At 37.2% G+C, this 24465-nt stretch overlaps 1 protein-coding gene across 5 annotated transcripts; it reads left to right on the forward strand.

Moving 5' to 3' along the window:
• Positions 1 to 1128: 1128 nt before the first annotated feature.
• Positions 1129 to 17264, forward strand: LOC110926237 (SNARE-interacting protein KEULE). Of its 5 annotated transcripts, none has more exons than XM_022169994.2 (21): positions 1129 to 1377; positions 5072 to 5130; positions 5309 to 5390; positions 5548 to 5626; positions 7285 to 7335; positions 7463 to 7559; positions 7641 to 7673; positions 8389 to 8514; positions 8613 to 8807; positions 9126 to 9209; positions 9295 to 9393; positions 9490 to 9563; positions 13226 to 13322; positions 13408 to 13533; positions 13626 to 13721; positions 15434 to 15553; positions 15651 to 15728; positions 15804 to 15988; positions 16540 to 16630; positions 16719 to 16808; positions 16930 to 17264. In XM_022169994.2, the coding sequence occupies exons 1-21, from the start codon at positions 1302 to 1304 to the stop codon at positions 16981 to 16983; spliced, it is 1992 nt and encodes a 663-aa protein (XP_022025686.1). In that variant the 5' UTR covers positions 1129 to 1301; the 3' UTR covers positions 16984 to 17264. The 5 variants fall into 5 exon arrangements, with proteins under 5 accessions (XP_022025686.1, XP_022025687.1, XP_035842993.1 ...); XM_022169995.2 differs by having other exon boundaries at positions 1154 to 1377; positions 5309 to 5397; XM_035987100.1 differs by having other exon boundaries at positions 1176 to 1377; positions 7285 to 7339.
• Positions 17265 to 24465: the final 7201 nt, after the last annotated feature.

A 24465-nucleotide genomic window follows, 5' to 3' on the forward strand; every position in this document is an offset into this window, starting at 1 on the left:
CGCTGATAGCAGTAACGAAAGTAGTGGCCCCGGCAGCCATGTACTTTCTCCCGGTGACCTTCACCCGGATAGGTTTTTTCGCTTCTGCAAAAGAAGCACCACTTCCCCCGCTGGGGGGAGGCTGGAAAATATAAGCAGACGGATCCGTCAGCACAGCGGGCAGCAAAAACAATTTATACACTTTCTATGTACAAAGAGAATGCTTTTAATCCTCGGGAGATTGGGTTTACTGTCTTGGGTTTAATCCTATTGTTGCAGAATTTGATATGGGTTATCTTCTTCCCACATATTGTTGCAGAATTTGATATGGGTTCGGTTATTTAGTTATTAACCAAAATGGGTTTGGATGTTTAGTTATTAATGAAAGTGGGTTCGGTTCAGGTGTAGAAACGAAGGTATGAGTGATGAGGTGGGTTCGGTTTAGATGAAGAAGTGGACGATTCTCAGCGCGTGGTTGGTGGTGGCAGGTTAGACGGGGGTGGTGGTTGTTGGTGTTGACCGGTTACACTATGTGTGTGAGAGAGGAAAAAAAGTGAAGAATGGGTTAAGTAAGGGTGTCAGAATAGAATGTGAGTACTAAAGATAAGGGAGGTGATGAAAGGGTTGTTTGGCAACTTCTGAATGGTTAAGTGCTGAACGAGTAAGAGGTCTGAACCATTAAGTGCTGAACAAGTAAGAGGTCTGAACCATTAAGATCTGGTATAATGCTTAACCGTTCAGAGGCAAATGTCTGACCAATTCAGATTAGAGGTCTTAACTATTCAGACTCAGTACAATGCTTAACCATTCAGAGGCAAATGTCTGAACCATTCAGACATTTGCTCGTGAAAAAAAAAAAAAACAGTCTGAACCATTAAGTGCTTAACCAGTAAGAGGTCTGAACTATTAAGAGCCTCGTTAAAAGGTAAATAAATAAACCCGAAGTGTGGTTGGTAAGCTTCGAAGGTAAAATGACACATATAACCCTCAAACTAACAGTTGACTAACGATGTATGGCATAGTGTGACGAAATATCCACATCAGGGTTTCATTTGACAATAATTGAAACCCTTTGCTCTTTTGAGCAACAATCAGTAACGGCGTCAAGCAACCATCTAAAGCACCCGTTTTCAAAGTCGAATAAAAGTCGGGTACAAACAAACCATTTCAACATCCGTTTACGAATAAGTCAACCCACATTCACCATCACGACTCTCTCTCTCTCTCTCATTCATCTTCAAAACCACCATTCATACAACCAAAATCTCCACGATCTATCATACTTCTCTGATCAATTCACGCATTAGCTCTTCAAATCAACTATGTCGATGTCAGATTCTGAAACATCTTCTCAAGGAGGCAGCGAGTACAAAAACTTCAGACAAATTACTCGTGATCGTCAGTTCCTTTTCCTTTTCCTTTTTGTATGTATATGTGTTTGAATTGATGATGATATGTGCAACTTATGGAGTTGAATTTTGGAGTTTATGTTCAGTTATTGTATGATATAAGATACATGATTTAAGTGATTATATTACGAGATGTAGAAATAGAGAGTTTAGATGAAAAAGTAATGTTTGTTGTTGTTGAATCCCCTAACTCCGGTTGGAGGTTGATGAGACTCGTCAACGCTCCGAGGGGCCTTCCTTTTGGCCTGCAAAACAAGGCACGGTTAGCCTCGTCACGGAGGGCCCCGGAGGGGGGATCCGTGACCAAGCTCCGGCGTGAGATTAAGTAAACTTGCCCGAGATGTAAGGTTATTTCGACGTGCTGATGCTGATGCCGCCGGAATATATGGTGTGAATCCTAGATTCTAAGTATTCAATGTGGCTTAGAGAATGTTTGGAGTAAATGTGTTAGGGAGAGTAACCGGGGCCCTCCATGACGAGGCTAATGGTGCTTTGTTTTGTAGTCTAAAAGGAAGGCCCGTCGGAGCGTTGACGAGTCTCATTAACCTCCAACAGGAGTTAGGGGATTCTACAGTTGTGTAGATTTTTATGAAATATATGCTTTATGAAACTGTATTTTAGTTATGTTATTTTTACTGTTCATTTGTTTTATTAGATGGAAATGTATTTAGAGTTGAGTTAGATGAGGCTTGGAAACCTGACAGTTTCTGTTTCTAAGACGTTACGCTGCGAACGCCAATGCAGACGAGAGAGGGCTAGAGGTGGCCGGTGGAGGAGAGAGGAGAGGAGGTTTTGTGAGTGTTAGCGATAGATATTAGAGATAATATATTAGCTAGGGTTTATTGTATAATCTTTAACATAATTAACGAATATGATTTGATTAGGTTTCCTCTAATATATAGTTTGTTAGGCTAGTTGGCTAGTTGCAATATTTGTTATTCTGGTTTGCATTTTTAACGTTGGTGGTGTTCAATTCATGATTTGTTAGGAGAAGGGTACGGTTTATTCTTTGTTCTTACCTTACAAGAATAGGTTCTTACTTCTTAGTGTTGTTTTGGGTGGTCATTGCATGTTATCGCTTGTTTATGTATCTGGTTGTTGTGGTACTTATTCATGTTATACGTTTCAGCAAATGTAGAGTTTTTTTAGTAGCTATGTACATCTTACTTTGACTTCTATGTGTAGTTATGACTTTGAGCTGGGGGTCTCACTAGAAGCAACCTCTCTATCCCTTGGGATAGATGTAAGGCTTGCCTACATCCCACCCTCCCCAGACCACCCCAACAATAGCCTCGCTATGAGTGGGATTCTACTAGGTATGTTGTTGTAGTTGTAGTTGTGTTCTGGTAATTTCTGCCCTAGGCTAACAAAATTGTTACAGCCTTGTTCTTTTGCTAAGCGACACCGACTAAATGACCCTAAAACTCATCACATGTGAGTCTTAAGCTTGGTTTTATAAAGCACACCTCAGGGAGGCGCAAGTGTTGGGGCTTTTTCGCTCAGCGCCTAGAGTAAATACAAGCGCCCAAAAGGCGCAAAATTTAGGGTTTTTTATTTGGCTTGTACATGTAGGTAAAATGGTATAAAACCCTTATTTGTAGCTATATTTTGGTTAAGGAAGCTAAAAGCCTATGGGATATATAAAAAAATATATATAATCACCTTGCGCCTCAGGTAAAGCCCACCGCTTTTGCGCTTCGCGCCTCAATTTTAGACCTCATTGCTTTTGTGCGCCTATCGCTTTTTGAAATCAAGGTCTTAAGTACAATTGTTTTTTTAATCAGGTTAACCAAGTACTAAAATTGAAGCCCTGTTAAATTGATTTTTGTATGGATCACGCCCCGCTTGTGGTATGCGCATATAATGTATATATGCGTGGGCCCTCGGGGGCCAAAAGTGAAAGTGCACTAATTTTAACGTTATTTTACTAATTTCGTGAAAATAACGTTTAAAAGCGAGGGACGGTTGATCATGCATCATGTGGTGACGTTGATAGCCGAAAGACAAGGGGGTACATGCATTAATCGGCTTTTGTCCCAATTGCTGAGTGTTATGTGCCTTATGTCCAAGGCTTGATGCAAAACTACTATCGAGCCGGGGGTCTCACTAGAAGCAGCCTCTCCATTCCTACGGGGTAGAGGTAAGGTTGTCTACATTATACCCTCCTCAGACCCTACCTTAGCTTGCTATTGGTGGGATTTACTGAGTATGATGATGATGATGATGATGGATTAGCGTATGGGATTTTATAAGTGTGTAATTTTTTGGCTTGTTCTGGTGATCTAAGATGCTTCTAGGGCTTCAAATAGAGAGGACTGCTTATGCACATGATCATTCCAGCACCAAATATATGGGGATTTTTTCTCAATGCGTTGAATATAAAACAAAGGAGATTATTTATAACTCGAATGTGAATCACTCCTAACTGAGTTAAACTATGCTATATTAATAATAAATATCGTATGTCATTAGACATATCAAATTTTGAGTGAGAATACTGGAAGAAAACGAGTTTGAACTTTTAGAAGCTTAGAAGTTCACAATGTGGAAGGGCTGTTAGCTATGAGTTTTCACTAGAATGTAACAATCTTCGAAATTGATCACCACACATTCATATCAGTATATCACTTGTCTCTTAAATATGTTCTTACTAGGTTAGCAACTAGGGGTGCAAACGAGCCGAGCCGAGCCCGAGCTCGGCCAGGCTCGAGCTCGATTAACTTATGAGAGCTCGGCTCGATTCGAGCTTTGTTTTCAAAGCTCGAGCTCGGCTCGTTTGTATTTTATCAAGCTCGAGCTCGGCTCGTTTATTATCTATTAATTAGTATATTAAATAAAAACAATATAAATAATAGACTTTTTAGGCTTGCGAGCTCGATAAGTAAAGCTCGGGCTCGGGCTCGTTTACTAAATAAGCTTATTTTTAGGTTCGAGGTCGGCTTGTAAACAAGTTTAAATAAGCTCGGCTCGACTCGGCTCGTTTACACTAAGGCTCGATAAGGCTCGACGAGCCTAACGAGCTTCACATGTGAGGCTCGAGCTCGGGCTCGATAAACAAACGAGCTTTGTTTTGAGGCTCAAGCTCGGCTCGGGCTCGATAAGGCTCGGCTCGTTTCGAGCTTTTTCTCTAGCCGATCTCGAGTAGCTCGCGAGCCGCTCGGCTCGTTTGCACCCCTATTAGCAACCCGTGTATTACACGGTTGAATAAAAGAAATAGTAAATAGTCACTTGTCAGTAATGAAGATTTAGGAATTTTAAAGCGATATATTGAGATAAGATATGATTTAGGAATTAACTTTTTTACATCAAGAAATAGAATACGAAGGGGTGAAATAAGCGAAACGGGAGCAAGAATCTTGGGCTCATAGAATTGTGACACATGGTGCAACCAATTACTTATTTAGGTATAGATTTCTCCATTTTAACTTTTAGGTTGATTTGAATTGTCACATGCATCTAGCTGATGAAGGTGCAGTATGTACATTCTTTCTTGTTTGTTCATTTTTAGAATTTCGTAAATCTTATATCTCAAACTTATCATTAGTTGGTTTTGAACATACTTTACAATCAGATTCATTGGCTTTATTTGATAGCAGAGGCAACATGTTAATTGTATAATGGTAATATGTAGATTTATTTTCAAGGATAAATCAGTTGATTCGGTAATTATTTCCGACTTGCAGGATTATTGTATGAAATGCTCAGGTCGGCAAAAAGACCAGATTCAAAATCAAATTGGAAGGTTTGACTCGTTTAGAGTAAAGTATTGGTGTTGTTTTCACATTGGTAGTTTTTACTTGTAGTGATTAATCCTTTTTATATATTACTCATCTGTGCTCATTCGTCGTGGATCAACAACTATTTTATGATAAGCTTGCTCTTGTATTTTACTTCAAATTTTCAGTCTCTGTTTTGATTAGGTACTGATCATGGATAAAGTGACCGTTAAAATTATGTCATGTTCGTGCAAGATGGCTGACATCACAGATGAAGGAGTTTCATGTAAGACGTAATATGCCTGTCTCCGAAAGTTTAAAATTCCTTCGTTTCTCCTAGCATAAATGCATTGTTTATGTTCACGTGTCCTTTTTAATGCTTGCCACAACTTAATTGATGATAAGTTAGTAAGATGTAACTCTGGTTTTTTTCCTTTCTGCAGTGGTGGAAGATATAAACAAGAGAAGGCAACCACTGCCCACGATGGATGCGGTGTACTACATCCAGCCAACAAAAGAGAAGTATTCAAATATTTTTTCCCTGTTTTCATTCCTTTTCTCTCTTTTACAATCAATATATAATTTGAAATATTACATTTGTAATGCCTGGCTTGTATGTATTTCCTCGTTTTCTAAACCTATCTAGTCTCACTCGAAGATAGGAGTTCTTGGAGACGTTATGGACTTTTAGTGGAGTGTGTAGGGTTGTCTCGGCCTTTTCTTGGGGCGTTAGCCTTAGCTACACTTTGGGTTTCCTTAGCCTTAGCACGGTATTGGCATTTAGTTTTGTTAGGGGAGAGTTTATGTTTGAAGGGAATTTGCGCTACATTTTTCATATATATCAGCTCTTTTATCTGTTACAACCATAGTCACATGGAACGCGGTACGGAAACCGGTACGCAGTTCGTGCCTTTCTAAAGATCGGTACGTTGGGGGGTAGGTTCATTTGGGAACGCTAATTCGGTACGTGGTACGGTGTATCCTATGGCGTACCACTGTAGTCTGGTACACGTATCATATATATATATATAAAGTATAAAATAGATCTTTCATTAAATTGATTGTTACAACAGGTATTTATAGTTAACATGGGATGGGTAATAATTACAGTTTGTTAATTGTAGTGTGAAAAGTTAATAGCGCCAATTAAAAACAGGGGAAACAGAACTGTTATACATCTTTCCAATAAGTGTCAATTGGCTTTTCAACTTCCGGTACATGAATCTGGCCGTACCAGAACGCCGGCCACTACAATCGGAAACGCGTTTCAGATTGATTAAAAACGTGAATTTAGCGATTGGAACACTATTGTAGAACACAATCGGGAACGGTTCAATTTAGTGATCCAGTACGCGTACCAGAGGCGATTGGGAGTGTACGCGATTCGGTACGAACGATCTGGTACGTGGTTCGCAGGTCTTTTGGCATTTCCTGTTACTATGGTTACAACTATAGTTTTGTCCCTATTTTGTGTTATCACCATTTTGTGCTGTTACTAGTTTACTGTAGGGGTGAGCGTATTTCGGGCCGACCAGAAAATACCCGAAATAACCAATAATTAACCGAAACCGACCTGTTACAAGCCGTTATCAATCGGTTCCTGATTATTTTCAAATTCAGTTTCGGGTCGTTCTCGGTCCGGGACCATGGAAAACTGACCCTGGACTAACCGGCCCGAAACGAAAATAACATATCGTTGTCTTTTACGAATGGGAAAGCCGGATCAATCCAAATAAGGAATTACATAATTATATAGCGCAATATTAACAATCAATATCTAGGGTATTCTTCAAGCCATCAAGTATGAAATAGTTGCAGGTTCATATAAATGATAAATTACCAAAACTTTTTTCCTTATAGATGTTGCAACAGATTTGACTTGAAAGTTCAACAGTGTCACTACCCGCCCCTTTTTTATGTTAAAACAGAATTTTACTTGCTAATTGGACAGAGTTATTATATTATTGGGAAACTAAATATAAGATTTTATTTTTTTCACTTGTGTGAGTTTATCTAGAAGGCCAATGTAAAATAATATAACTAGATCATGGAAACCTTCAACATATGTGCAAGAATGAACAATGATAATATATTTGGGTTGTTGATATTATCTTTAACACTGTGTTCCCAAATTATATTTTTTGCTTATTCTATCCTCATCTGCTTTTGTCAAAATGCAGTGTCCGTATTCTTCTATCTGACATGGCTGGAAGAACGCCTCTTTATAGAGAGTATGTGAGATATCAACTTATCAAGGCCCTCTTTAATGTTACTGTTTCCTATGCCTCGTATAACAAAAGTATCGTATTTACATGTATGGTTCTTTAATATTTGTTTTCTTTTTCTTTCTCTTTTCAGTGCCTACGTTTTCTTCAGTTCTTCCGTTCCAAAAGAATTGGTTAATTACATTAAGAAGGAACCAAATTTAAAATCTCGTTTACGTGCTATGAAAGAGGTTTAAGTTCATTTTTTTAATATTTGTTTTTGCAATATAATGGATTTCATAGTCGAATTTACTTTTGAGGGGAATTTGCAGATGAACTTGGAGTACTTCGCCATTGATAGCCAGGTAACACATGCTGCTAAACTAAAATATTTTTAGTTACTTGATTATTTGCACCTCTATTTGTGCATATTGCAATTTGCATTGTGCTTGTTATAATTGCGATACATAAGAGTCACACCATTGCAATTTGCTCAGATATTTGCAAATGTTCATAACGCGATGCATATTTTCTTTGAACCCACGTGGTTTGTTAAAACCAATCTATTAATCGGCTCGAGAAAAAGCTCGAAACGAGCCGAGCTTGAGCCTAAAATAAAGCTCGTTTATTTATCGATCCCGAGCTCGAGCTTGACATGTGAAGCTCGTCAGGCTCGTCGACCGAGCCTCGGTGTAATATTAGTTTTTTAGTATTTAATAACATTTATCCCTTATTAATGTTGCCTAGTAAACGAGCCGAGCCAAGCTTATATAAATCTGTTTACGAGCCGAACCCGAACCTAAAAATAAGCTTTGTTTAGATAAACGAGCCTGAGCTTCACTTATCGAGCTCGCGAGCCTAAACGAGTCTATTATTTATATTATTTTTATTTAATATATTAATCAGTGAGCTTGAGCTTGAGAAATTACCAACGAGCCGAGCTCGAGCTTTGAAAACAAAGCTCGAACCGAGCCAAGCTCTAATAAGTTAATCGAGCTCAAGCTCGGCTTGTTTGCACCTCTAAGCCACTTTTATTATAAAGCTACCTTGTGGTTTTGACTACCATTTTTTTTACAATAGTGTTTTATAACTGATAACACAATGGCTTTGGGAGAACTTTACGGGAATGAGGAAATGACCCGAAAAGGAGACGAATGTTTAAATGTGATGGCTGACCGTATTGCAACCGTCTTTGCTTCATTATTGGTATGCTATCTTCCTTTATTAGATTTATCAAGGTTAAGGGTACCGAATATGAGATGCAAAACCTATTTTTCTTTCTAATTTATATTAACGCTTCTCAGGAGTTCCCATTTGTACGTTACCGTGCTGCCAAATCCCTTGATCCTACCACAATGACCACAATTTGTGATTTGATCCCTACAAAGCTCGCTGCTGCTGTTTGGAATTGTCTTATGAAGTATAAATCTCTGAAGAACTTCAATTTCCCTCAGACGGAAACATGCGATTTGCTCATCCTCGATAGATCAATAGACCAGGTTTTTTATCTTAATACATAGATCATGGTTTGACCAATGCTTTGAAAACCGGACCGGCCCAGCCGATCGGACCGGAAAACCGGATGGTTGAACAGGATTTTAAGGAGTTGAACCGGATTTTTATTAAATTTTTTTATTTTACCCTATTTATTTTTATAATATTTATGGCATCACCCAGTTCTTACATCCGGTTTGACCGGTCCGGGTGGCCCGACCAGTGGACCGGTAAGGAGAAAGCTTCGATACCCGATCCGGTCCTGAAAACATTGATGGTTTCTTTTAGCTTGCAGTTGATTGTTTTATTTCTATGTCTTTTAGATTGCGCCTGTCATTCACGAATGGACATACGATGCTATGTGCCATGATTTACTTAATATGGATGGAAGCAAATACGTTCACGAGGTTAGTCAACGGTTTATGGGCATAAATTGTTCATCAAGATACGTTTTCCTTTTGCTATTATACATCGAGTAATTATACTACTTAGGTTGCAAGCAAAACAGGTGGTCGTCCTGAAAAGAAAGAGGTCCTTCTAGAAGATCATGATCCTGTATGGCTAGAGATGCGCCATTTGCATATAGCAGATGTATGCCTCTTTTGTTTTTAATTTTTTTTTTTATATTTCTATAATAGTGTTGAGCAAATACGCGCAAATGGTTTCCTAAAAACCTTGTCTTGTCAGGCTGGTGAACGTTTGCATAACAAGATGACAAGCTTTGTGTCAAAGAATAAAGCTGCACAGATGCATGGTTCAAGGTTTGTTTAATCTAGTTTTCATTAAAGTTCCTATTTCTTTTCGCTCCTGGATATATATAAATTAATAAATATTTGGAACTTGATAGACCAACTGATGGGATTTAAAATTGGCTTGCTAGACTTAAGTAAGAAAAAGTACAGATAGACCCTGTTCGAGAAGGGTGATCTCAAATTACAAGGTGTAGAAACCCTAATGATAAACATAAAACATCGACAACCAAAATTAAGCAAAGACTCATACTATTCTTATAATCCGCCTGGGAAACTGTTGGCGCTAATGTTTTCCCGCCATTTTTCTGATTTACTGGATCCGAACTAGAGGGGGCAATCTTGACCCAAAGCCTTCCAAGTGGGTCAATTTGGGTTGTTTTTAAAATTATATGGGTTGGTTTGGGTAAGATATTTTAACTAAATGGGTCACAATGGGTCACTTGAAATTCCATCTTGTAATTTTCGGGTCAAAACGGGTCGACATCATTAAATAAATGGGTCGATGTGGGTTAGTGTCTTAAAGAAATGAGGCAGGTTTCGGATCGGAATGGGTTTCGAGCCGGTACACGTATCCGCACGAGACGGGTTACGGCACGAAACGGGTTTTGGATCGGAACAGGTTCAGTTCAAATTGAGTTTCGGGCCGAGACGGGTTTCAGCACGACGTAGCTTTTGGATCAGAACGGGGTCGGTTCGGGTCGGGTTTTGGGCCGACACGGGTTTCTGAACGGGACTGGTTTCGGATCGCAACGGGTTTTGGGCCGACACGAGTTTCCGCACGAGATGAGTTTCGGATCGCGACGAGTTTCGTACCGTACCGTTTCGACGCGTACCGTTTCGATCCGTACCGTTTCGAATCAAACCGTTTCGACGCGAACCGTTTCGTCAGTACCGTTTCGACTCGAACCGTTTCGACCAGTACCGTTTCGACTCGAACCGTTTTGGCCCATACCGTTTCGACCAGTACCGTGTCGAACCGAACTGTTTCGAATCAAACCGTTTCGTACCGTACCGTTTCAATGCGTACCGTTTCGACGCAAACCAAAACAACCCTTTTAAACAGTCTAAAGTTGCCCAAAGTGATTTAAATACATAAATTGTCCTGAAGGGAAACGGGGGAAGACGTAATAATCTGCAGAAGCACAGAGTATGGGCCAGCAATTCATGTAGTGTCTTTATGTTACAGCACAATGGAGGGATAAGCTCACTCAACTTCTATCCAAGAGGAACTGGGCTTAACAGTAATAGAAGCACTTTCTTTGACCATTTCAAATATGAATTCTTTTGCTTATGACATCAGAAATTTTCATTCTAAAGTGGTGACCATAAAATGTTAGCAATGATATTTGGTAGTTGTGGTAAAGTCAGGTTGGGTAACGGGAAACTTATTTTTTTCCAACATTTTAAGACTATATATAGTCTTAAAAAAAAAGAAAAAAGAAAAAAAACCTGACCCGACCCGACCCGAAACCCATTCCGACCCAAACCCGTTCTGACCCGGACCCGTTCCGACCCGGACCCGTTTCGACCCGAACCAAAACAACCCTTTTTTTATAATTGACCCGTTTCGACCCGAACCCGTTTTGACCCGAACCCATTTTGACCCATGACCCGACCCAACCCGACCCGACCCGTTTGCCAGGTCTAATCCGAACTGGGTCACTGGATCAATCAGACCTGGACTACTACTTGACCCAGTGGGCTGGGGCTTTTTCCTGCGAGAATACACTTGGGGAGGGGGGATCGTATCAATACTTCCCACCTGGAGAAACGCTTGTCATCAAGTCAAGAGGAAGGGAATTGGCCGGATAAGTTCCTACATTTTAAGTCTGCTTCTACGTCTTTATTCCTAGCATTTTGCAGTAAGTTACTAGCAGTAGTACTAGGAACTTGATAATGTATTTCACTTGTCAGTAAATCATTGTAGGTGTTGAACCCTTCTCCTGGCTTGACCTTAGTGTGGTGCATGGTTGTCAATAGCGGCTATAGCAACCGCTATAGCGCGCTATGTAGCGAGGCGACCAAGTGTCGCTATCTGGGTCATAGCGACCAATAGCGTGAATAGCGACAGTTAGGTTTTTTTTTTGATGTAAATAGCAATTAGATATAGCTATAAAATAGCTGGATTTATAGGTTTTTGTTAAATATACATGTAAAATAGCATATATAACAAGGTATTTTGATATAATATACATATAAAAATTTTCAAAATTCTTTTTCTAGTGTATCGCTATTTATAAAATAGCGGTCACTATTTGTCACTATTCGCTATGTAGCATATAGGTCCCCTGTCGCTATTCGCTATTAACAACTATGGTGTGGTGAATAGCCCCTGATACTATTACAAGTTTCAGATAATTGTAAAACTTTGTTTGCCCAAGGTGACCACTTCGATTTTGATCTGCATATGTCCATATCTTCACCTTGACATCCAGGTCTGTGAACCTCATTTGAACATTGTTTTTCAAATTGACTACCGGCTTGTGATGCCCCTGATCTACAGCTCTATCATCGGGCATTTTTTGGCCGTCACCATTATCTGGATTAACATGTAGGAAAGGCGTTTCTGAGTGACACCCCTTCATTACTTCGCTGCCTGTCTTCTGTTCAGGGCTGGTTTTACTGGGAAAAACCGTTGGTTCCACTTGAGTGGCTGAGATGCCCTTGACCAAATCTGTCAACAAACCTTGCGGTTCATCCATCCAAGCCTTGATCTCTGCAATATCCTTCTTCATGTGAGACACTATGGCGTCAAGTCGGGATGCGATTGCGGTTAACTGGGCAGCAATTTGATCTGGATTCGGTATTCCTTCAGGTTGGCTTCGAGTTTGGGATGCCATCATTCCCGATTTCAAATTTGAGAAAACTGATCAGATTTGTCAAAATTGTATTTCTGAAATTGATTGGATTTTCGAATTGGAAGTTCCAGTTAAACTCAAAGACGTTCCTGATTGAACTGGAATTCCAGAGATTGATCAGATTTGGTGAGGCTGGAATTGCGATTGATGAAGAGTTTCTTGATTTTCAGAAATTGAGACGTCAATTCCATATTGAACTGGAAATTGAATTCCCTGTTTGAGGTTTGCGAATATGGCTTATCTGATTGAATTGGGTAGGCGAGTGGTGAATGTTTCCTGGCAATGGAACCAGTTGATAGGATCTAAAATCAGCTTTGCTAGATTGAAATAAGTACAGATAGGCACTGCTCGAGAAGGGTGATCTCCGATTACAAGGTGTAGAAACCCTAATTGATAAACATAAAACATCAAAATTAAGCAAAGACTCCCACTAATACTATCACTAACAGCAGGTACTAACTATTCTTATAATCCGCCTGTGAAACTGTTGCCGTAAATGTTTTCCTGCTATTTTTCTGATTTACTGGATCAACCAGACCTGGGCTACTGCTCGACCCAGTGGGCTGGGCCTTTTTCCTGTGGGAATACACTTGGGTAGGGGGGGATCATAGGGAGTACATGTTTAGATTACGATGACAGTTTCTAATAAATATCAGCGTTAAATTTGGTTCAGGTTTATTGGATATTAACTTGCATTAAAATTATAATAAAGACCCATTTTACCTTGTTTTGATCTATGGCCTTTGTGATGATCTTCATGAGGCTTCATTACTACCAAAGATTGATAAATGGACATCTTTTTTGTGTGTGTAGAGGTGACGGTGAGTTGTCTACTCGAGACTTGCAAAAGATGGTTCAAGCATTGCCGCAATATAGTGAACAAATGGACAAACTATCCCTCCATGTTGACGTAAGTTGACCATGTAGGGACTTGTTAAAATTCTGTATTGCAATTGTTGTAATCTGTGTATGGTGTATGGATATGATTGATACAGATTGCTGAAAAGATCAACAAAATTATTAGGGAGTCGGGCCTTAAAGAAGCGGGACAGTTAGAACAAGACCTCGTGTTTGGAGATGCAGGAACCAAGGAGGTCATTAACTTCCTTAGAACAAAAATTGTGAGTTATAAACGTTAACGTTATCTAGTTAGATTAAAACACAAACATCATCGATGGACTGAGCACATTATGTATAATTTTTTTTTACACAGGATGCTCCACGTGAAAGTAAATTGCGATTATTAATGATCTATGCTGCAACCCATCCGGATAAATTTGAGAGTGACACACTTGCAAAGTTGATGGAGGTAATAATGCTTTATAATTAATTCTTGTTTTTTTGTAGTTTTTTTAAACATAGGGGTATTTTTAGTCTTTTCACGAAAAGCTTAACAGGTAAATTGGATGGGGTTAATGGAGGTGGATTGTAATTGTTACAAAAGTGAAAAACGTAATGGAGGTGGATTGTAATAGACTGTAATGGTTATTTTAAACAAACCAAAGGGACGAAAAACGTAATTAACCCTTGTTTTTTGTAGTTTTTCTTAACATAGGGTATTTGATTAAATTGGATGGGGTTAACAAAGGTGGACTGTAGTTGTTACAAAAGGGGAAGTACCAGTACTGTTTTGGCAATTTTAAACCAATGGACTGAAATGGTTATTTTCAACAAACCAACAACAACAACCAACAACAACCATACCCAGTAAATCCCACAAATAGCAAAGCTACTTATAGGGTCTGGGGAGGGTGGGATGTAGACAGACCTTGCCTCTATCCCTAGGGATAGAGAGGCTGCTTCCAGAGAGACCCTCGGCTCCAAAACGAACATCATACCAACACACCAAGTCAAAGAACATAGAAATAAGAAGTCAACAATACCAAGAAAGTTATTATAGTGACATAGTATAATGTAAATCATATACAATATCATACAACATTTGGGCATGAACACAAGAATGCAATCACCGGTAAGGTCACTTAAAAAATAAGAAAACCTACGTCCCTAAAATACACCTAAGACCTTTCTGCAATATCCCCTAAAAGTCCTTAACCCTAATCCTACGTCTCCACGCAGTCCTATCTTGGACCATGTCCTCAGAAAGATGCAACTCTAGTAAATCATGCCTAATCAGCTCATCCCATGTCAGTTTGGGTCTGCCTCTTCCTCTCCTCCCCTCCACAGTAAGAGTTTCCACTACTCTAACGGGTGCCGTCGTTTGTCTCCGCTTCACATGCCCAAACCATCTCAATCTCCCCTCCTTAATCTTATCTGATATACTAGCCACCCCTAATCTTTTCCTAAAAACCTCATTTCTTATACGATCTAACCTCGTGTGACCACACATCAACCTCAGCATCCTCATCTCTGCTACCTCCATCTTGCGCGCTTGTGTCTTCTTGATAGCCCAACAGTCTGTTCTATATAGCATAGCGGGCCTAACTGCTACTCTGTAAAATTTTCCCTTTAGTTTAGTTGGGAACCTCCTATCGCACAATACCCCATTGGCCGCCCTCCATCTACACCAGCCAGCTTGTATGCGATGGGTTACATCACTATCTATGTCACCATCTCTTTGTACAAACGACCCCAAATATTTAAATTTAGTTACCTGTGGGACCAATTGATCCTCAATGGTGATTTGGGTGTCATCATCATCGGCTACACCATTAAAATCACAATGTAGATACTCAGTCTTAGATCGACTAATCCGTAGGCCCTTGCCCTCTAAAGCTACTCGCCACTCCTCTAACCTCGCGTTCAGGCACTGTTTAGTCTCTGCAATCAACACAATATCGTCTGCAAAAAGCATGCACCACGGAACTGTCTCCTGAATCATTTTCAACAAACCACAGGGACGAAAAACATAATTTTGTTTTTATTAGCTAGTACACACAAAAAAGTCTTGTTTCGGAAACCCTTAACTGGCACATGTCACATATCCCTACGCCGATCACCGAGGCTTAACTTGTACATTATATGCTTTTTGGAGTTAATAATTTTTAGTCTGTTTTCCAGTTAGCAGGACTTCCAGATGATGATAGGAGAGCCATATACAATATGAGATTTCTCCAGGGTTCGTCAGATTCTAAAAAGAGCTCACTCGGTGCCTTCACTTTAAAATTCGATGCTCACAAGGTAAACAATATATATTAATATGTATCGCCCTATCCTATGAATTCTTCCGGTTTTTGTTTCTGAATGCGGTCTCTTAATAACATTGTTATCAATTCAGAAGAAGCATGGGTTAAGAAAACACCGCGCTGGTGAGGAATCAACCTGGCAGTTATCACGGTTTTATCCAATGATCGAGGTATGAATTCCTTTCGTTTTTCTTCAACCGTTTAAGAGAACCAACTAAAAGCGCGCAATGCGCATCATCGTTCAGGATTTAATCGAAAAGCTTAGCAAAAATGAACTGCCGAAGAATGATTACCCTTGTATGAATGATCCGAGTCCCACTTTTCACGGGAGATCACAGTCTGAGTCAGCAGTTCCACCTGCTCAATCAGTGAGATCCAGACGAACAGCTACGTGGGCCCGGCCTCGAGATTCCGAAGATGGGTATTCAAGGTCTGCCATATTTGTTATTAGAGTAAAATGCCGTTTTCGTCCCAGAGGTTTGATCACTTTTGCGACTTTTGTTCAAAGGTTTGTTTTTTTCGCGTCCGGGTCCAAAAGGTTTGAAATATTGCCATTTTCATCCGACTCGTTACCTCCATCCATTTTTCTCCGTCAAATGAGGGGTAATTCCGTCTTATTAGACATTTTTTATTAAAATAAAAAAACACTTTTATGAAATAAAGATCCACCCCTGTTGACTTTCTAGTTATGACTTTTCTTGTAAACATTAACAAATAGGTAAAATGACAAAAATACCCCTAACTTAACGTTAAAAAATGGATGGAGTTAACGAGTCGGATGAAAATGACAAGATTTTAAACCTTTTGGATCCAGATGCGGAAAAGCAAACCTTTGGACGAAACTCGCAAAAGTGGTCAAACTCTATGGACGAAGATGGCATTCTACTCTTATTATATTATCACGACTAATAGTTTCACAGTTATATAATAAAAACGTAAAACAAAAACATGAGTTCTACTTTTCCTTTGCCTTTGTTGCAGTGATTCCATTCTCAGGCACACATCTAGCGATTTTAAGAAAATGGGTCGACGCGTTTTTGTATTTATCGTTGGTGGTGCAACTAGATCGGAGGTCTGTATATTATTAGTTTGTTAAAGGATTGTCGGATATATAATAAACAAAAAAAAACTAATCTTACGTTTAACCCGATTCCTCTCAGCTACGAGTGTGTCACAAGTTAACAGATAAATTGAAGAGAGAAATCGTTCTAGGTTCATCTTGTCTTGATGATCCTCCGCAGTTCATTACGGTTAGTAACTTGTCTATATGCGAATTAAAGCGTAGATGGATTTGAGAAAGAAATGTTTTCAATATTATTATGAAAAGTTGTTTGTGTTTGTTTGATGATATTTTTTAATTTGAATTTGCAGAAACTGAAGCTGCTGACAACAAATGAGCTCTCATTGGATGATCTTGAAATTTAGGGATGATGCATTTGTGGTTGTTGCATGGTTTTCTGTTTGTAATCTTGTATGTAATTTTTTTTAACGGCTAATTTTTCCCCTTAAATACTTACATCTCCCAACGATTGAACGTTGGTCTCCCAACAAGAGATAATTCCTCTTGACCACTAGGCTATAACCTAAGTGGCTACTATTGGGAAACTGATTTTAAAACGATTAATGTTGGTTCCCTCGAAACAACTTTTTATAAATATGTTGTATATTTTTTTTACAAAAATATTGGAACTATTATATTTTGTTTTGCTTTTCAAAACTACTGGAACTTCGTTTAGAAACCCGGATTCAATATGGCACAAGGTGTGTGTAAACAACCTAAGCGCGAGTTCGGTTCGTTTTAGAGAGCTCGAGTTCGGTTTGTTTAGAGGACTATGTTTAAAGCTTGAGCCCGGCTTGATTTATATCTAATAATTACTAGCAGGATGCCCGCGCGATGTGGTGAGAGCATTGTGATACTTGTTTTTTTGTAGTTTTCTTATTCATATAATATTTGTTGTAGCATCATTGTGATAGATATACATCAAAAGCGAAGTAATCGGGTAATTCATTTCATTGTGTTGTGCATGGTTCAGTCGGTTTGGTTATTATCCTCAACCGTGGTCGAAACCAAAGTCACCGGTTAGTCTATTTTATTAACCAATCGCCTTTTGGTTAATTACTTCGGTTTGTTCGGTTAGATTGACGGTTTTTGGTTTGGTTCATTTCATATCAGTTAATAGCAAAAACCAAACTTAGCATAAAACTTTTGCTTAGAATATATAAAAATTGAGATATAAATACATGAAATGAAAGTATAAATATATGAAATGTAGATATGAAATATATGATTTGGATGTATAAAAGCTAGAAAATTTAAAAATATGAACGATTTAGTTCGGTTCAGCTAATTTTGGTTAAACAAGAGTACAAAAAAATTGATAACTGGTTTTTGGTTAATTCGGTTTTCAGTTTTCAGATAATTTAGATTTTGGTTGATTTCGGTTCGGTTTCGTCTGTTTTCGGTTTGGTTTAGGTTAACGATTTAGTTATTGCTTATCGATAGCCGATTTTGGTTAATAACCGATAGGTGCGCGCGCGATACGACGATAAACACTGACAATGCCACGGTGTGCATAGTTCGGTCGATTAGATTATTATCCTCAACCGAGGTCGAGGTCATCGATTAGTCTATTTTATTAACCAATCCGTTTTTAGTTAATCAGTTAGGTTTATTCAGTCAGATTGACGGATTTTTGTTTGATTCGTTTAATTTCGGTTAATAGTCAAAACCAAACTTGGGCTAAAAGTGTTGATAAGAAATACATGAAATTTAGGTATAAATACATGAAATGGATGTATTCGTACATGAAATGGAGGTATAAATACATAAAATGGGGATATAAATATGAAATACATGAAAAGAGGGTATAGAAGCTAGAAATATATGAAAATATGAATGGTTCGGTTCAGTTAATTTTGGTTAAATGAGGGTACAAAAAATTGATAACCGTTTTTTTGTTAATTAAGGTTTCGGTTAATCAATTTTCAGTTAATACAATTTTTGGTTGATTTTGGTTCGGTTTCGGTTAACGATTCAGTTATTACTCACCTCAGGCACTGTTAATCACGTAACAGGTCAATTTTTTAATTAAAAAAAACTATAACAATACTATACTCAAATTCAAGAGAATAAAATACTCGTTTATATGTTGTAATTAAAAAAAAATATTAACGTACCAAAAGTTATGACCGTTTAAAATCGTGGGGGGAAGTTAGTTTTTATAAGAGAATAAAGTGTAACTACTAATTAATTATCTTTAATTTTATTAAAGGTGAGAGACTAAAGTGTAATCTAGATGAGATGATTAAGTTGACGGTATTTAATCACTTGACATTCTGTAGCTATTAAACTTTATCAGACAATGACTAAGGACGTTGTACACTAATGCATCATCTACTTGTACCTTTTAATCCTTACGTCAATACTGACCAAGACAACTATCGAAACGTCGACGACAAAATGAGTAGGTTGTCACAGTACTTTTGGATTTTTTTCAAAACATTATAGTTTATAAGATATGACAAGAATACATAAAAGAGTTATAAGTTGTGGAGGGGAAAATTGTAATTAATTACCCATAATTATGTTAAAACTTAGGAATTTAAGTGTAATAAGATAAGGCTAAAATATAATTTTTGTTTAAAAGAGCAATTTACCCTCATTTTAAGGATGTATTTATAAATTAAGAGGGAAAAATTCTTATTTTTTGATATATTAAAATACCCATCCCATATGCATTAATATAGTATAGATTATATACACACACAATTTATTTTTGTACGTATTAATTCATGCATTAATATAGTATAGATTGTATATATACACGCACATAATTTATTTTTTTACGTATTAATACTTTAAAATTTTATACCACGTAGTTATTTTATCATAACCACATATAAACTAGTATTTATTATGTAATTATAATTTTTATATTAAGTTTAAATTATTATTATATTTATATAAACACTGGTGGCGTCGAACCTGCAATTGTATGTATTAACAGTAACTAGGTTTAAAGAAGTTTGCCGCGTTGCGGCGAATTTCTTTTGTTATTTAGTCTATGTTTACATGTGTTTTGAAATCACTACGGGCGTGTTATGAACGGAACTGCTGCCAAGAATAAAAAGAAAATGTAGAAAAAAACACTAAAAGATAACCGAAAGAAAATCAACCTAAAAAAGTTGTATGGTAATGATGTTGTTCGTATAAAACCCGTGGTCAGAGATGAGCAAATTGTTCTGGGTACCGGTACCAAATTTGCCGAACCGAAAGATGTTAAGTACCAATTCGGTACCGACTTTTGGCGTTCCTGGTACCGATTCACTAACGTTTTTACCTTCATATACCGGACCGTAAACGGTATTTTCAGTATCAGTACCAATTCTGTATCGGTTGGCACCGAGCTCATCCCTACTCCTGAAACTAAAAAAAAGAAAAAAATTAAAAGTTGAAGAAAATAAACAAAAAAAAGTTGTACGATACCGTTGTTCCTACGGTAACCGTGATCAGGAATGAGCAAATGGTACCGGGTAGCAGCATTGAATTTCCTGAACCAAAAGATTTCCGATATCAATTCGGCACCAACTTTTGGCGTTTTCTGTATTAGTACCGGTTTTTACCTTCATGTACTGATACCGAACGGGACCGTACCGGTATTTTCGATATCAATACTGGTTCGATACCAGTTGACACCAAGCTTATCCGAACCCTCGATATTAAAAAAAAGGATTAAAGTTAAAAAGTAAAGAAAATAACTATTATTATAATATTAATATAATAAAAGTATTAAAATAATTATATATTATTATAATATTAAAATCACTATTCATTTCAATACGTTTAGTAATATATAGTAATAGTAATATATAGTAATAATATATAGATATATATAGTAATAATATGCTTGATTAGGTTCATAGGCCTAGCCAACTTTGGTAAAAAAGTTTGGTATCAAACTCATTTGTTAAATATGCTTTAATTTAGGTTTGGGGCCGAGCTCGTTTAAGCTCGTTTTGATTTGAGTTTTTAACGAGTAGTCGGTCTCAAATAGCTCACGAGTGGCTTGATTCATTTACGCCCTTAAACAATCTAACAATAATCTCTATTTTCCAATCTTAGTTTTTTTTTCTAATAATTTGTAATACTTATATAAAATCTAAATATACAATCTTGCTTAGTTTTTTTATTACAGTATAAATTCATTAAAAACGGAGTAGTATTTAACATAAAGTATCTTTTTGTCTCTTAACGTATTTTTTTTATCTATTTATCGTTATATATTCGTATTGAGTTTTGACCATTAAAATTCCCAATACTAGCTTGCTCATGCTAACAATCTTTACAAAAGTTGAAATTAAAAAAAAAAAAAAAAAAAAAAAAAAACTATAATTTAGAATTGAATTGATTCTATTGTAAAAAAGATATTACCAAAAGGAAACCATACCTAAAAGCATGAAAATAGACCATCCATGGAGGAGACAATATTAGCTGGCTAGCTTGGAATAGAATAGCAACCAAACTAAACAACTATAGGGCAAGAAAGCAAGAAAGAAAAAAAGGCACTACTACAACTACAAAGTTGCATGTACCATTATTTTGATTCCAAATACATCACATTTCTACCTTTTATTATTGCTGGTGGCCCGGCCCATTCAATCCGTACAATTATGTGGGCCCATTTTACGTAAAGTTAGACTACTCAACTATTCTTGCTTTGTTTCCTTTCTTTTTGTATTTGCCATTTTCAAATTTCTTTTTCTTTTCTCTTTATGGTACTACTTCGTGGGTAATTAATTAATATCATTTGGGTGGGCCCATTATCAGATTTGTACCATAGATTGTATTCTTGACTTTTTCAATAGATGAAATCAATCACTCAATTGTAATCCTATAACAAAAGGTTTGGCCCAATTAAGGTTGAGTACATTGACTATACCATCATATTATACATTGGTTATATCATATTTGTGATGCCCATTTGTTGGAAGATAGATACAAGGCTAATTAAGGTTCAATACATTGATTATACCACCAAAATTTATATTAATAAAGATATTTAGATGAAGTTTGAGTGTTTGACCCTTAAATTGTTTTTGATAGGATTTTTATAGTGGATGTAAAATAAATAAATATAATTGTGACCCTGAAGTTGAAATCTTGTGGTTCAATGATAGAAAGATAGAATAAATCTGCTAATATCAGACCAACAACCATATTCAATAAATCCAATAAATATAAAACAATATATATGGCATGGGAAGGGTGAGACGTAGGAAAATCTTACCCCTATCACTAGAGATAGTGTAACACCCTAAAATTTGAAAACATATATTTACCCTATGTTTTCACATGATGTAACACGAAATAAAATAACTAGGCCATTTAACCTAGTTAAAATACTTGGTAAAATAAGTATTGAATGAAATGGATGGCATTTGTGATGGTGTCACAAACTAGAGGGGCTAAACTTGAATAAGTGGGAAGTGTTTAAATCAAACACTTAACAAGTTTGAAGGGGGTGATGTGAAAGATTGTAATGAATTAAGGGTTAGTGGTGCCTAAACCCCAAACACACACTCTGTGCGTGTTCTGGGATCGATCAAGGGCAGGAGAAACAAGGGTTTACCCTTGTTCTTGGTAAAACTCATCAATTAGCAAGAGAATTCGATGTTAATCGGCTGCATGTCTTCAATTTTCGATCATCTAAGCATACCAAGCGAAGTGGTAAGTCGAATTTCTTGTTTTGGTGAATTGTAGAAAAAGGGTTTCAACCCAATCATGAATCTGTGATATGATATGTCTAATTTGGATGTTAGGGTTACTCCTTAGAGTAGAAATCATGCTTGATTTTAGTTTAATTGAAAGAAAATTTTATAAACCCACTTGTAGTATAGAGATGATGATATGGAAGACTATACATGCTCAATGCTTGTGTGAGGTTGATGCGTGATGTTGTTGTAAGGAGTAATGGTTTGATAATGGTATGAAAAGTTATATGATTCTAGTTGAAATTGATAATCTATGTTGTGAACTAGGAAGAGTATGCATAAAACACTTGTACTATATGCTTAAATTGCTTGTACAATGTGCTTACAATGTTATATGCACGCCAAGTGTTCGATTAAATGCTTGAATGGGTAATATTATAAATTTAAATGAATTATGAAGTCTTGTGTTGCATGTAGAAAATTATGAAATTGGCCTTTTATGTAAAAAGTGTTATGGAGTGCATACTATACGAGAATGCAAGAGTTATGTAAGTGTATGATTAAATGTATACAATGTCGTCCGTATAGTCGATTATGATGTTACGGGCATATGTTGATAAGTCGATAGTTACCTATGGTTAATAGTTGACTTTTGGAAGCCAATAAGCACAAGAAACATGATTTGACTTGTTATTGTAAAAGCAGGATTATAGGAAGTCGTTTGATACATGTTATGTTAATATGTGTTAATTTTGATTACCCGATGAATTACGTGTGTTGGAAAGGATATGAAGTTGATTAGATGTTTTGATACTTGTTAGAAATGACTAAGGAAAGTTAAGTATGAATTATGCGAATGATATGATTGTTACATGTACAAATGAGTATGCTAATAAGAGCGTGGTTTCGATGAAATGAAAGTATAGGGATCACGTCGTGACGGACTCAAGCATGAAAGGATAACGGGTCAAGAAAAGACAAGAAAACGGATACGAGCACGAATGCATAAGGTAAGTGATTCCGTAATCACTTCTTAGTTGTTTATGTAATGTTATATGCAATTTAATTATATGTGATAATTGAGGTCGAATAGGAATGAAGTGTATGATGTCAATGAAGTATTAAACGGATTTTAGTTTTGATCTGAGCAAGGTAGGTGTGATTAAGAAATTGTAGCTAAGTAGTGGAATTGGTTACTTATGTAAGGAATTCCTTTGTTATTAAGGATAGAGCATAGTTGACTAAAATGCCCTTGATAGGTATATCGAGCAAACGACCTTAGAAGTCGTTTGGAAACGAGCTATTCGATTAGAGTAATGTCTTGGACAAGTATGAAAGCGAAGTATAGGGTTTGGTATGTCATAGTCCACTTAATGCGCAAATACCCATAACGGGTCAAAAATAAGCTTTTGAGCGAAAATGGGTTAAGAGGATGCAAGACGTCCGAGAATTTAATCTTTTATGATAGGTGCCAATGAAATTATTAAAGTTCTTATGAGATTGAGGTCAAATAAACTGATTATGTTGATAAATGCACGAACGGGTCAAATAGTTAGAAAATGATAATATGTCGAACGCACGTAAGTTAAGAATTTCCTTAAACCGAACGTGGGATTTCAAGTCCATATGATAGAGGATTAAATTACGATCACGTAGGAAAAAGAATCGGGTAAAACGGACAAGAAATGAGAAAGTTATGACCAAAACTGTAAAAATTCGTCATGCTGAAAGTTGCAGGTCTGAACCAGGCGCAAGGTTGCGCCCCCCCTGGCACAAGGTTGCGCCCCTGACTGATGTCATCTGTATTGCGCCAGAACTGGCACAAGGTTGCGCCAGATTGGTTCCTTCTTGCGCCAATTGCTGGTTCTTTCATATTTTTCGCATTCTTCAACTCTAAACTTGTGTGAAGGCTATCTAAATACGTTATATGCATTATATAACTATATGTAAGTATGTAAGAATGTACGTGTAGATGTGTTTATGTTTGCATGTATGTTTTCGGGTGTATTTAAATAGATGTATGACTATACATATATGAAAGTATGTACATATGTAGTAAATGGGATTGGATGTACACAAAGGAATAAAGCTTGTATGTATGTATGTATGTATGTATGTATGTATGTAAGTAAGTATGTATGTACATAAGTATGTATGCATGTATGTATGTAGGTATGAAATGAGTATGAACATACG

The sequence above is a fragment of the Helianthus annuus genome, chromosome 17, assembly GCF_002127325.2.
Source record: "Helianthus annuus cultivar XRQ/B chromosome 17, HanXRQr2.0-SUNRISE, whole genome shotgun sequence".
Lineage (NCBI taxonomy): Eukaryota > Viridiplantae > Streptophyta > Magnoliopsida > Asterales > Asteraceae > Helianthus > Helianthus annuus.

Bases quoted from the DNA above. Each gene is read 5' to 3' on its own strand.
- LOC110926237 (XM_022169994.2), top strand. From the start codon at position 1,302: ATGTCGATGTCAGATTCTGAAACATCTTCTCAAGGAGGCAGCGAGTAC. The intron at 16,631-16,718 runs GTCTGTATATTA...GATTCCTCTCAG, and splicing joins GTGGTGCAACTAGATCGGAG to CTACGAGTGTGTCACAAGTT. The intron at 16,809-16,929 runs GTTAGTAACTTG...TTGAATTTGCAG, and splicing joins ATCCTCCGCAGTTCATTACG to AAACTGAAGCTGCTGACAAC.